Genomic DNA, 14,002 nt, shown 5'->3' on the forward strand with positions numbered 1-14,002 from the left:
TCCAATGAAAATGCTCTCATCTTAAAATGTAATTTCATGAATTATGCCTTTGATATGGGAAGGAGGCTGGGGCTTTGAATTCAAAATTTTGAGTAGGCTTCTATACACCAACAGCGACCAAACAGAGAATCAAATCAAGAATTCAACGCCTTTTATAATAGCTGCAAAACAAAACAAAACAAAAAAACCACTTAGGAATATACCTAACAAAGGAGTAGAAAGATCTCTACAAGGAAACTACAAAACACTGCTGAAAAAAATCACTGATGACACAAATAAATGGAAACACATCCCATGCTCAAGGATGGGTAGAATCAATATTGGGAAAATGACTATACTGCCAAAAGCAATCTACAAATTCAATGCAATCGCCCTCAAAATACCACTATCATTCTTAACAAAATTAGAAAAAACAATTCTAAAATTCATATACAATCAAACAAGAGCCCACCACAGCCGAAGCAAGACTAAGCGAAAAGAACAAATCTGGAGGCATCACACTACCTGATTTCAAACTATGCCATAAGGCCACAGTCACCAAAACAGCATGGTACTGGTATGAAAATAGGCACATAGACCAATGGAACAGAATAGAGAACTCTGAAATAAACCCAAATACTTAACAGCCAACTGATCTTCAACAAAGCAAACAAAAACATAAAGTGGGGAAAGGACACCCTTTTTAACTAATGGTGCTGGGATAACTGGCTAGCCCCATGTAGGAGAATGAAACTGGATCCTCATCTCTCACCTTATACAAAAATCAATTCAAGATGAATTAAGGACTTAAATCTAAGATCTGAAACTATAAAAATTCTAGAAGACAACATTGGAAAACCCTTCTAGACATTGGCTTAGGCAAGGATTTCATGACCAAGAACCCAAAAGCAAATGCAATAAAAACAAAGATAAATAGTTGGGACCTAATTAAACTAAAGAGCGTTTGCACAGCAAAAGCAACAGTCAGCAGAGTAAACAGACAGCCCACAGAGTGGGAGAAAATCTTCACAATCTATACATCTGACAAAGGACTAACATCCAGAATCTACAATGAACTCAAAATGAATCAGTAAGAAAAAAACCAATCCCACCAAAAAGTGGGCTAAGGACATGAATAGACAATTCTCAAAAGAAGATATACAAATGGCCAACAAACAAATGAAAAAATGCTCCGTATCACTAATGATCAGGGAAATGCAAATCAAAACTACCTTACTCCTGCAAGAATGGCCATAATAAAAAAAATAAAAAAACAGTAGATGTTGGCATGGATGTGGTAAACATGCAACACTTTTACACTGCTGGTGGGAATGTGAACTGGTACAGCCACTATGGACTACAGTGTGGAGATTCCTTGAGGAACTAAAAGTAGAACTACCATTTGATCCAGCAATCCCACTACTGGGTATCTACCCAGAGGAAAAGTCATTATATGAAAAAGATACTTGCATGTGCATGTTCACAGCAGCACAATTCACAATTGCAAAATCGTGGAACCAACCCAAATGCCCATCAATCAACGAGTGGATAAAGAAACTGTGGTATATATATGTGACAGAATACTACGCAGCCATAAAAAGGAATGAATTAACAGCATTTGCAGTGACCTGGATAAGATTGGAGACTATTATTCTAAGTGAAGTAACTGAGGAATGAAAAACCAAACATCATATGTTCTCACTGATACGTGGGAGCTAAGCTATGAGGATGCAAAAGCATAAGAATGATACAATGGACTTGGGGGACTTGGGGAGAAAAGTGAGAAGGGGGATGAGGGATAAAAGACTACAAATAGAGTGCAGTGTATGCTGCTCAGGTGATGGGTGCACCAAAATCTCACAAATCACCACCAAACAACTTACTCATGTAACCAGATACTACCTGTACCCCAATAACTTATGGAAAAAAAATGTTGAGTAGGGTGTATTTATTCTGTAAATCAATCTACTTAATCTAAAAAGAAAACATTTTGGTATTATTATTTTTTCCTGCCTCCAACATATTTGCCTACTTGTTTACTTAAAACACTGAAACATCATAAAAGTGGGATATCTGTTGATACAAAATAGTATCTGAATAAACAGAGGTCAAAATATAGTTGTGAAGTCAATAAAAGGTAACATAGTATTCCAGTTGTGAACTGCTGAAAGTCTCTTTCTGGTACTTGTCAACAGCTAGCAGTTGTTATGATGGAAGAAAAGCAACCACTTGGGGATATTTTCTGATGAGCCTTGAGGTATCCACTACAGTCACAGGTAGAGTAAGAATATATGATGTGATTCTACATGGCCCATCCTCCAATTTCTCATATCTACTTTATAAACTCCAATGGTCAACAGCCAGTTATTTTATTCATAAGTGTCTCTCTATATACTGTATGTAAAATATTATAATTAACTTGGAAAGTGATCTGAGCCAAATACATTCAGAAAGTCACTGTTTTGCTGCTTATGGACTAAAAGAAATAATTTTGTTCTTAAATATTCTTTAGAATAAAATACATCTAAATAAATACAATAACTGTGTGGCATCTCTAGATCTGTGTGGATAAGACTGCAGAATATTGGTTCTGAATAATTTAATTAAAAGTGATAGAATAAATATTTAAAGGAAAACTCTGCCACTTTCAGAACTTAAGAATAACAATCCATTTCAAGGTATTGATGAAGGAAGGAGTATGGCCTATATGGCAAGTCTCTAAAAATTTGAAGTAACAGTGGGGTATATATTCTCAAATTCCCTCCCTCCTTTCCTAGTTAGGTCTCTAGGGATTAGCCGGGCTTTTAATTTTCAAGCATATGCCCATGGAGCAAAGAAAATAAGCTCCAAAAATATTATTAAAATACATAATGGGACAGAAGTATTTCCCAATAGATAAAACTACACAAATACTTTCCCTCTTGAGTATTCCAGTGAAACTAGGTTTTGGCTCATCAAGTTCTTCATGTATGCATAAAACATTATATATATGACATGTATACACACACACATACATACATACATATACGCAAACACATACATATATGCAGTATCGTAAGCCCCAGTTATTCTAACAATTCACCTTTCTCAGAGTCAGTCAGCAGGAAGAGATCCGGATGTTCAGGGTCATCAGCCATCATCACCATCCATCCTACCACAGATACGTTCTTATTGGATGTTGATTTGAACTGAGAGAAAAAAAGATAATTAGTGGAAACAGAAAATTTATGGCTTATTCTAGCAAAACTTCAGTGTTAGGGAGTGTATTTTCAGTTTCTCCTAATGAAAGATGAGATTTGTGACTTCATGCTGGTCTCAGTTGGCCTGGGGCCTTTTACTGCTGAATTTCATCCTAGGCATGCCTTCTTCAGATAATCTCCTACTTTCCAGACCTTCCCAGCTTCAACTCTTCATCAAAACCTAACTAACCTATTCCCTATTCCCAGAGAGCATAATATGTTTGTGAATATGACATATTAATCTGTTGTTTTTTTCTGAATTACCGTACTACTCCTTATAGGAAGGACATTTGCATTTTAGTAGCTACGCTATCTTAAATCTGATGATGTAATAAATCAGCAGTGCTATCAGAGAATTCTTTTTTTTTTTGAGACAGTCTCACTCCGTTGCCCAGGCTGTGGTGCAGTGGTGTGATCTCAGCTCCCTGCAACCGGATAATTCTTAATGACAATATTCTTACTTGTATTTTTCAAAAAAGAAGGGTATTCTTAGCATGTCTATTACTTAAACATTCTTTTATTATTATTTTAGCTACAACTTCTTTTCTTAATTCTGAGAAAGGGCAGTTATAAAAGAAGAACAGGTTGGCTTAAGCTAGTGCTTAAGACTATGTATGTGAAACCATTCAGGTATTATTTAAAAATGAAACAGTGCATTGTGTAAGGAAGTGTACATGGTAAAACACTAAAGAAAAACAAGGCGACAATTAACAAGAAATTCAGGACAGTGACAGGCTGTGGATATGGTTGACAGGAAAGAAGCGGATGCCTCTGGGAAGGCTTGAACGGTTCTAGTAACATTCTGTTCCTCACACTGGGTGGAGAGTATACAGGTGTTCATTTTATTTATTATGCTTTAAAATGTACATGTACACTACCTATCTTCTTTTGTATGCATGATATGCTTCACGATTAAAGGAAATGGGAAAAAGAATGAACATGGCACATTTATAACAACATGAAATTGAAATATGAAAGCTAAAGAAATCAGTAAGTTTTAGTACTGTGAAGAATGAAATTGGCCCTACCACAGGACTGCTGATTTGACAGCTCATAATGTACTTCAACATGAATAGTATGATCTTCTAATATTCTTTTCTTAAGCCTAAAAACTTCCACCTCAATTCCTTTTCTCAAAAAATAAAAAGTAACTCAAGCAACATAAACTGCTTCAGAAACAGGGATGAAACTACAGTGCAAATGCCCTTTAACCACCAGCTGAATCCCATCACATTCCCCAGACATAATCATCACTTGAGGTGACAACCTTCAGACCTTATTCTATGCATTTATTATATCAGAGGCTTGTGTCATTGCTGCTGTTGGTTTTTACATATTAATGGGGGATATATTTACACTCTGACTTGTGTTTTTCATCTATCAGTAACCATTTCTTTATTGATAAGTATTTTGGGTATTTCCAGATTTCTGTTGTCATAAATATTATAGAAATATTCTTCTACACATAATCTTTGTGCACTTGTTCAAAAATTTCTGTAGGACAGATTCTCAGATGAGGAATTTCTGGTTATTACCAAGCTAAATACTGACTCGGACTGGCCACCACAAAAACAATACCAATTTAGATTTTTACCAGCCATGGATGACAGTCTGTTTCCCCATATCATGACCAATGCTATATCATCAATCTTTTAAATTTTTGTCTAATGGCAGGAAAGTGTCTCCCTTAATTTGCATTTTTAAATAGTAAGTGAGGTTGATCACTCTACCCACACAAACTCTGTTCTTCATAGGCAAAAAAATACATACTTTATAGAATACTAAAATAAGGTATACAGACTTCTGGGTTTATTGTCCCACTTTTGGGTTTATTGCCATGAACAGGTATATTTTAATCTATGATTTTTTTTCTCCTCCAGCTTTTTATTTTGAAAAAATTCAAACTGTATAGAAGTTGAGACATAATGTATTAGCCATATATCCTTAATGTACATTTTTGTATTTGTTTGATCTCTCTGAACATTCAAATGCAAATTGCAGACATCATAACATTGAACCCTAAATATTTCAACATGTGTCTTTTAATAACAAGAACATATTCCTATACAATCACAATGTAATTGTCATTTCTAAGAAATTGAAGAGACAACCACATAAAGTCCATGTTACATTTTCTTAAGTTGTTCCAATAATAACCTTTATAGCTTTTTAAATTTTTTCCCCAATATAACTCCAGGATTCAACTAAAAAACATACATTGCATTTAGTTGTCAAGTCTCCTTTAATCTAGAACAGTCCTCCTGTCCCCCTGCCCTTACTCCACCTGCAAAGTTTTGGTCTTTTTAAGAATCTAGGCCAGCTGTCTCATAGAATGTCTCACAATTTGGATTTGATTATTTCCTCGTAAGATTCAGGTTAAATATTTTGGCAAAAACAAACAAACAAAAAACACAACAATACAGGTGGTGCTATGTTTAAATAGTGATTTTAATCCCTTAACGGTTGCTTACATATAGCAGATATTTTCCTCCAATTTATCTGTATTTTAACTTTATTTGAAAACGATTAAAATTTTTTTCTTCCATTTAGTTCTGTGCCATATCTTTTCTATCTCAAAATTAATACTAAATATAGATATAGACCTGTCTCTATACCCTCTATCCTGTTCTTCAAATTTATTCTTTAATTATATTTTAATTTAATTAGAAAAGATGAGAAATTCGGTCAATTTCCTTGGTACTCAATAAGATTTTCTCACAACCCGCTATGCTTTAATTTCCAAACATTTTGCATACATTACCTATCAGAAACCTCATATAATTAAAAACCCAAACTATAACATACTAGTAACTTTTTATGCACAAGCAACAATGCAAAGCACAAAACAATATTTAACATATCCATTAGATGACAAATTCAGTTATAACTTCTCTAATTTGGACTTTTTCTAATTGAAACTAAGAAAAAACAAAAAACAAAAAAACCATTTTATTTTGAATAATGACTTTTCTACAACAGTCAGCTAAGTGAAATCTATCCAGCAAGTATCTCAATGTGGCTATGTGAAAAGTTACTTTCTATATGAAGATAAAGGATTTAATTGAACTGAATGAATCCAACCTTTTGCTCACTTTGAGAACAGCAGTACTAACTCTACAAATTGTTCTAGCAAAACTAATCTGTGTAAATGTTGTAGGGTATATAGGCATTATTGTCAATTTGACCAGAATACAAAAAATAAATATTCACAGAAGAAATCTCCACGATCCTTCACTCAAGTCCTTTATCTCAATGCAAGAGCTATCTTAACAATTATATAATAATAGTGAGCAAAAAAGCTAGTGCTTAAGTATATGATCCCACTGACGTACAGTTAAAAAATGAAACCATGGATTAATTAGGGAAACAAATATGCTAACACCATGAAAAAAAGCAAGACAATGAGTCATGATGGTCAGGAGGGTGGCAGGTGGTGGGTATGGCTGATAAAGAAAGGCAATGCTATCTTATGGTACTTCCCACATTCATTTCAACCAAAAATGTTCTTTTCTATACCTCTGGTTTGATTAAAGGGCTAAAACTGTGAGAATAAAGAAGAGTTTCTCTGAATTACTCTGAATTATACAGTATCATTTGGTTAAGTTTTAAGTAGAAAAAGGACTTATATTTTTCTTCACTGGCTTAAGTGATATACCACTTAATTTTTCTCCCCCAAAACATGTGACTTAGGAATAAAATTCCTCTCAGATTTTACTAATGCAACATAGAAAATCATTCTTCCTTTCAAAGATTCTATCACTGGTATGTAAAAACAAAACAGCATGCAAAAAAGATTTATAGGAAAATTCTACAGGGTGAAAAGAGGCTTCTTTTAAGTAATATGAAGCACAAGAAAGTGACTGCAGTAACTGTTGTAATTCATCATTCCTCTTCATTGTTGGGAAGAATCACTGAACCAGAGATTGAGGTGGAAAGAACTTTAGATGTTGGTCCCAAATTTCCACAATTTGCTGATTAGGAAAGGAAACTCCAAGGCAATAGTTCTGAACAATATTGAACAGGAAACTCCAGATTTGAGAAAGCTTTGATGACAAAATAGATAAGCGTAAGTGCAGTTTTGACATTTGCAATGGAAAATGGTATTTAAAAAAGAAATAAATGTAAAAACTTTTGGACTAGAAGATAGGAAAAAACAAGGCAAACCCAAAAAACCTTTGTATCCCATTAGGACTGCTTTCTTTATAACCATGAACAGTCTGGGAAACCACGCTAAAAATGTAGAGAACAAATACTTACATGTTTTCTTTCTGTAGCCTTTAGAGATTTGGCAGCATAGTAAAAAAGCTGTGTCCCACACAAAGCTGCCCAATATTTTGTCCAAGATGCTACCTGGATAGGACAAACACAGGAATATACTATTACAATGCTCCTGGCTTCTTAGTTTCTTTACATTTTAAGTGCCAATGATCAAGTCCACTTCACTTCAACCAAAGTCCCAACCTCACAGTTGAGCTGTATCACTTCTGAAAACTTAATCTCAAAAACTCCTGTCACTTCCATCTAACTACCTGCTTGTAGACCCACATACTCAGTCTTTCTTCCAGCTACAAAAGAATAGTTAACCCCGATTCTATCTAAAGGCAAACTCAACTCTCTTTTTATGCCCTAGATTCCAATTCTCTCTCACTTTTGAAAAAAAAGTTTGCTTTTGCAATTAACTCCATTGCTTCTCAATCTCTCTCCCTCTACCATCATTATACAAATGAACCTTAATAGTACTCCCACCTTTAAAATCCCTCCTTTGACCCATCTCCTCACCCCCCAGACACCAACCAATTTCTCTTCTCCTTTTCACAGCGTAACTTCTTGCAAGGGTGTCTCTAAATCTTGCCTCTAATTCTTCTGTTTTGCCCATTTTCTACGTAACTCATTTCATTTGGCTTTTGGGCCATCAAGGTCACTGATGATTGTAATTTTAGCAAAGCCTCTGTCCTTATCATAGCCAGCCTCTTAACAGCATCTGACCCAGCTGGCCACTCTTTGCTTTTTGAAGTACTGTAACTGCTAGGCTTCTGGGATAACAGTTCCTTAGTTTTCCTTTATACTCTTCTTTGTGGGAGACCTTTAATGCTACAGAGCCCCATCTTCAACCTTGTTTTCTTCTCTAGCTATACTTTCTTCTTAGATAATCTATTATCCAGTTCCATATTTCAAATACTATCTATCTGTATGCTAATGACTCCCAAATCTCTCTGCCTGCCACCTCTCTGCTGACCTCATGATCCATACTTTTTCAACAGCCACCATGACACCTCCACTTGAATGTTTAATAAGCATATCAAACTGAACTTGGCCAAGACTGACCTGCCCCCCATTTCAATAAATGTCCCCAACATACACCCACCTCAGTCCCCAAACCTAGAAGTTATCTTTGTTTTCACTCTTTCTCTTATACATCATGTTTAATTTATCATCAAACAATTCCAGCTTTTGCCTCTTACCTGATCTCCTCCACCTTCCCCAATTTCAATGCATAAACTATACAAGCCTTCTTGTCTCCTGAACTCTAGATATTCACACAGCTAACTCACCTTCCTCATTCAGATCTCAGCTCAAATGTTTTGCCATGGTGGCATCCCTCCTTGCCCCATCATTCTGTATCCTATGACGTTATTTTAAAGCCTTATTCTCTATTTCTCCTCACTGAAATGTAATCCAGGAAGAAGACACTTTGCTTCACCTTGTTCACTGCTCTATTTCTAGCATCCAGCACACAAAAAGTATGGTAATGCTTCAACTGAAATGCAATTCTGAGTTCACTAGCCTAAGAGATTCTTGATTTGTATGTGCCTTTGGCTTACTGTGATATAAACAACAAAATAAGATTACTTATATGAAGCCCCCATATCTTCAAAAGCTTTAAGTGTGAATATATATCAAAGGTTTTATATTTCAAATTTGAGAAAGGAAAAAAAATTGTTCCGTAGTAGTCAAACTACTATGCTGGTGCTGAGGAAGAAGAAACTTCTTTGATACATATTAAGAGCTTTGTTCCACCAATCTTCCTTTTTCTCCCCCCAATATAGTTATGGTTTCGAAAGCATTTAATATTTGGTTTCTATGTTATGTAGAAAACAAAACTGTATTACAGGAATTTAAATAAAATGATAAAACACAATCAAATTCCATTTTTTAGGGTTGTTACTCTTTATTTTCTATTTTACCTAAACTTAATACTAAAATACTTCTTCATGATATACTTTCAGGGTTCTCTAAGAAATAATTTTGTATAAGAACTATAATGGGGGTAAAAAGAAGTACAGGATTTAAGCACCCTTAACACATGATTTAACAGAAATCTATATGGCACATATAATAACACTCTATGTTAAGAAAACATGGTGAAACAAATGTGTACAATATTTTCCCTCTTATCTGTGGTTTCAATTACCCACAGGCAACCATAGTCTAAAAATATTTATTAGAAAATTTGAGAAATAAACAATTCACAGGTTTTAAAATCACGTGTTGTTCTGACTAACATCTCACACAGTTCTGCTCTGTGCTTCTGTGGACATAATCGTCCCTTTCTTTGTCCAGTGTCTCCACACTATATGTGTTACCCTTGTGCCCCACTCCCCACTGCTTCCTTAAGTGAAAAGAAAAGTTCTTGGGTTAAGGAAAGAAAAATTAGATGCTAAGGTTGCTAAGATACATGGTAGGAACAAATTTTCTATCTGTGAAATTGTGAAGAAGGAAAAAGAAATTCATGCTAGTTTTGCTATAGCATCGCAAACTGCAAAAGTTACGGCTACTGTGTGGGGTTAAGTGCTTAGTTAAGATAGAAAAGGCACTATATTTGTGGATGGAAGACATGAACAGAAACATGTTCCAAATGATGGTAATTTGGTTTGGTACTATCTGAGGTTTCAGTCATCCCCGGAGGGTATTGGAATGGATGACCCAAGGATAAGGGGGGAGGACCTTATTTAATATTATTTCAAGTCTACTATAATCAGGTTTTAATTGTTTTAGTACTTTTACAGAGTCTTATACATTTGCATATTTTTAGAGGTGTATTAAAATATAATATGATGAAATCTTACTGTAGGCTTTTTGCCTTCTTTTAACAAAGTTTTTCTCCTGAGAACACCTTGAATAGTAACAGCTCCTGGATATAAATGTACTGCCAAATCTTCTGATTCTGCAGAACTATAATAACGAAGAAAAGAACACATAAGAGCTTTTGTCTATAATAGTCATCAAGTAGGTATTTAAATAAAATGTAATTATTCTTAATTTTAAAACTTTGTTACTTTATTCAGAGCTGAGAAGACACTGATAATTTTAAAGGTTTATTAATCTTGAAATTTATAAGCTGTACAAAAAGTTGATTAGAAAGTTATTAGAGTCAGCAGATGGTTAAAAAACACACTTTATTACATATTTGAACAGTATAATTTAGAAAGAATGCAGTAATTCACTTTAGTAAATATTAAATTAAAAATTTAAGATTTGTTTTCTTCTTCTTAACATGCCACACTGCATCACTGTTGCAACCTTATTTTCCCCATAGAAACTTTAAGTCTTGGTAGGAAAAATGAGGATTCTATTTGTTAAAAGTATTTAAGTATATATAAAACTGAAAATAATACAAGCTTAAAAAGAAAAAAGAAAACATGCTTAATTTAATTCTAAAATAGCAGAAAGAAGTAATAAAGTCAATAATAATGTATTTTAAAAACTAGTTTTCTGCAATACATTTTAATAACATTTAAATGGTGTCAATGGATAAGTGATTATGGACTAACAGCTCTCCACGAAAGGAAAAAACGCAAAACTCAAGATTTCCTTTTCATGTATCTTTAAAAAAAAAAAAAAAATCGCAAAATAACCAACACTTTAATATCTTTCCCTAATTGATTTAAGGTCCTATGTTTAATACAATAATCAATAATTTCTACATGAGCCAATTAAACATACATGCTGATAAAAATGTCACTGGTGACTTGACATGAGCTGCAGAATTCCTATAAGAGCAATGAGAACTAAAGTTTGCCAGTTTACTCCTTTGTGATTATTTAGGTGTCTTCAGAGTGACTTAAGAACCTATAGACCAGTAGAAATTTCATGCTAGAGCTATTTATATTCAGGGAGGTATATGCAGGTAGATTAGACACCATCAAACTGACGTAAAGTTTGCTTCTAAAGTTTGGTATTTTGTTGTATTATGAATTACCCATCACCACTAAACCCCACGTTCCCAATCAATACACCACCCTTATCTGCCTCCACGGCTAATAACAGTCCAAAAGAGACCTGGTTTAACTAGACAAACAACTGAATGAATATGAATTTAAATATACAAATGATTATTTTATGAAATAGACTCGTCTACATTCAGGACCTGTAGTTTATCTGAAAAACTTTTTAAAAAGACAAATCAAATATAAATTTATTAGCAAAGTAAATGCTTTGATTACAACTTTTGAATAAACAAGCAGATTTTTATATTGTTCATTCAAAAACTATCAGCATTAGAAAGACCTGTGCAGTTTAAAGGCTACCAACTTGGAAGCATTTAAAAATATGTAACATTAAGTTGCAAGTTTTAGCAATTAGCTCTGTGGATCAGAAAGAATAGTTGAAATTTATCTTCACATTAGATCTTGGAAAGAAAGTTTTTCTGGGTAATTTGTTTAGTTTTTAAATCAATTAGTTGAGAAAGAAGAGAAATAATGTCAGACCACACCCATGTAAGCCAATCACCAACACCATAAGGGAGTTCTGTGACCCCTGAATGCAGGGGAATTGTACCTGCTGGCCTTCATGTGACTTCGATAGCCATTTCGTGCCACTCTTGTCACCGGGCCGAGAGAATGGTATAATCTGTTCCTGTTGGATTCCATTATAAATTGTATATTACATATACTTTTATTCACACAGTCATTATCAATACCTAGAACAGTATAATAGTTTCTTCTTGTAATATCTTTCTAAATCTTACAAAAGGATAGTATGTGATTGTTCCTCTCTTTTTTAAAGCATGCAGCATAGATTTCAAAAAATTTTTTCTTCTACTATTGACTCTAGAAATACTTAGAGGTATTTAGTACACACCATATATTTACATATACATTCACTTTCAGAAATCTGCTAAAAGAATTAAAGAGCTATTTATAGCCAAATAATAAAAAAAAACCTCAAAAATACTTCAAAAATTCTTATGTTTCTAAACCACTTCTTGGATTCCAGTTTAAATATGATGCTCAGATTTATATAAGTAATTCATTTTTATTATATGTCCCTATGAAGACACCTAAAAGCGATGTGGCTTGTAAACTCATGAGGAAAATTTTATTTTCCTCTTTATCCTTTATAGTAAATAAAAGAAATGAACTGAGTAATATAGGCATTATATTATTTCTACATTAACTGACAAAGCCAATAAATGATAAAAATGAGTTAATACTTAACCAAAATGGCACATAATAGTTAAAAACAAAAAAATAAAAACAGACACATAAAAATACTGATACTTCTTTGCCTAGGAAAACCCGAAAGTAGCACTGTTGATAAATGATGTTTTAAAGGAAAAGCATTATTTTAGCAACTTAAACAACAATGTATTTGATGTCTGTCTAGAAAATAAGACAACAATGTATGTGATGTCCGTCTAGAAAATAAGACAACAATGTATTTGATGTCCATCTAGAAAATAAGACAACAATGTATTTGATGTCTGTCTAGAAAATAAGAACAGAAAATGGTATGTTAACATTCAGAGTACATTTTTCAAGTTCACTATCCATGAATAGTACTTTATATCCCAGTTCTTTATTTACTTTCTATTATTTCATGTCTGAATCTTGCAGGTAGCATTCATTTCACTGTTCTTAAAATGTTCTAAGAGCGCACTAATTTAAGCTTGGCATAAGAAAAGTAGATTTTTTTAGCCACACATGTCTGCAAAGCAAAACACCTGTTATAAAGGAAAAAAATTGTTTTGAGACGTGAAGGTAACATCATTAAATACTGTCTTCATAAGTAACCTGCTGGGATGAAAACAGATTATTTAACACACCACCATTCTGGTTACTCGTAAGTCAAGCAATCTAAAAAACAATTTGGTTAATCAATATTTTTTAAATATAAAGATTACAGTACACTCTATAATCAACTTCTCATGGTTTTACGTTCTTTCTAGAGGGAAAGACAATTTGAACAAATTCAGACAACACGTCAAAGGCAATTCTTGTGTTTTTCACATTTCAGGCAAACCCAAATGAACAGATCAGAAGTAAAGGTTGGAAGAAAAATAATACAAAAATAAATAAAAAAAAATTTGTTTTTACTTATTATTATCCCGCAAAACAAAGAGAACAAAAGTTGGGAACACTAATAATTAGAGTAGAAAGGATCAAAAGTACTTTGCAATGTAGAACTTATAAACAAAATCTTAATCACATAATAGTGAGAAATCTTTATAAAGTCACATAAAAAATAAGGATCTATTTTTCCAATTAAACAGCATGAAATTTACGATTTCAAATAAAATTTAATTTAAAATTGTTTTATAAATTGTGACTGATAAGGAGTTAGGCAATTAAACATTTTCAACTTCAGTATTAATATGACATTTAACATTCAATCTAAATGACCCTCTTGAGTAATGAATATAGGCATTTTTAGAAATTTAGTTACTTAGTTCATATACAAAAAAGGGAGCAATTATTTTGGTCAAGAGCCAAATACCTTATGAGTCTGAAATGGCAGAACTGAAATGGTCAGTGAAAACATAAGAATCCTAATGGACATTTACT

The 14,002-nt window shown here is 33.4% G+C and overlaps 1 protein-coding gene across 2 annotated transcripts in view; it reads right to left on the reverse strand.

Moving 5' to 3' along the window:
* RALGPS2 (Ral GEF with PH domain and SH3 binding motif 2) overlaps positions 1-14,002 on the reverse strand; it is a 195,825-nt gene that overhangs the window by 16,874 nt on the left and 164,949 nt on the right. The window contains exons 15-18 of one of the 2 annotated variants that reach the window (XM_054459489.2): positions 11,997-12,074; positions 10,286-10,391; positions 7,476-7,568; positions 3,062-3,167 (exon numbers count right to left, since the gene is read on the reverse strand). In XM_054459489.2, coding sequence (XP_054315464.1) covers positions 3,062-3,167; positions 7,476-7,568; positions 10,286-10,391; positions 11,997-12,074 — 383 coding nt within the window. The remainder of the gene's footprint in view (positions 1-3,061; positions 3,168-7,475; positions 7,569-10,285; positions 10,392-11,996; positions 12,075-14,002) is intronic. The other variant, XM_054459571.2, reaches the window with a different exon arrangement.

Source organism: Pongo pygmaeus, chromosome 1, assembly GCF_028885625.2.
Source record: "Pongo pygmaeus isolate AG05252 chromosome 1, NHGRI_mPonPyg2-v2.0_pri, whole genome shotgun sequence".
Taxonomy (NCBI): domain Eukaryota; kingdom Metazoa; phylum Chordata; class Mammalia; order Primates; family Hominidae; genus Pongo; species Pongo pygmaeus.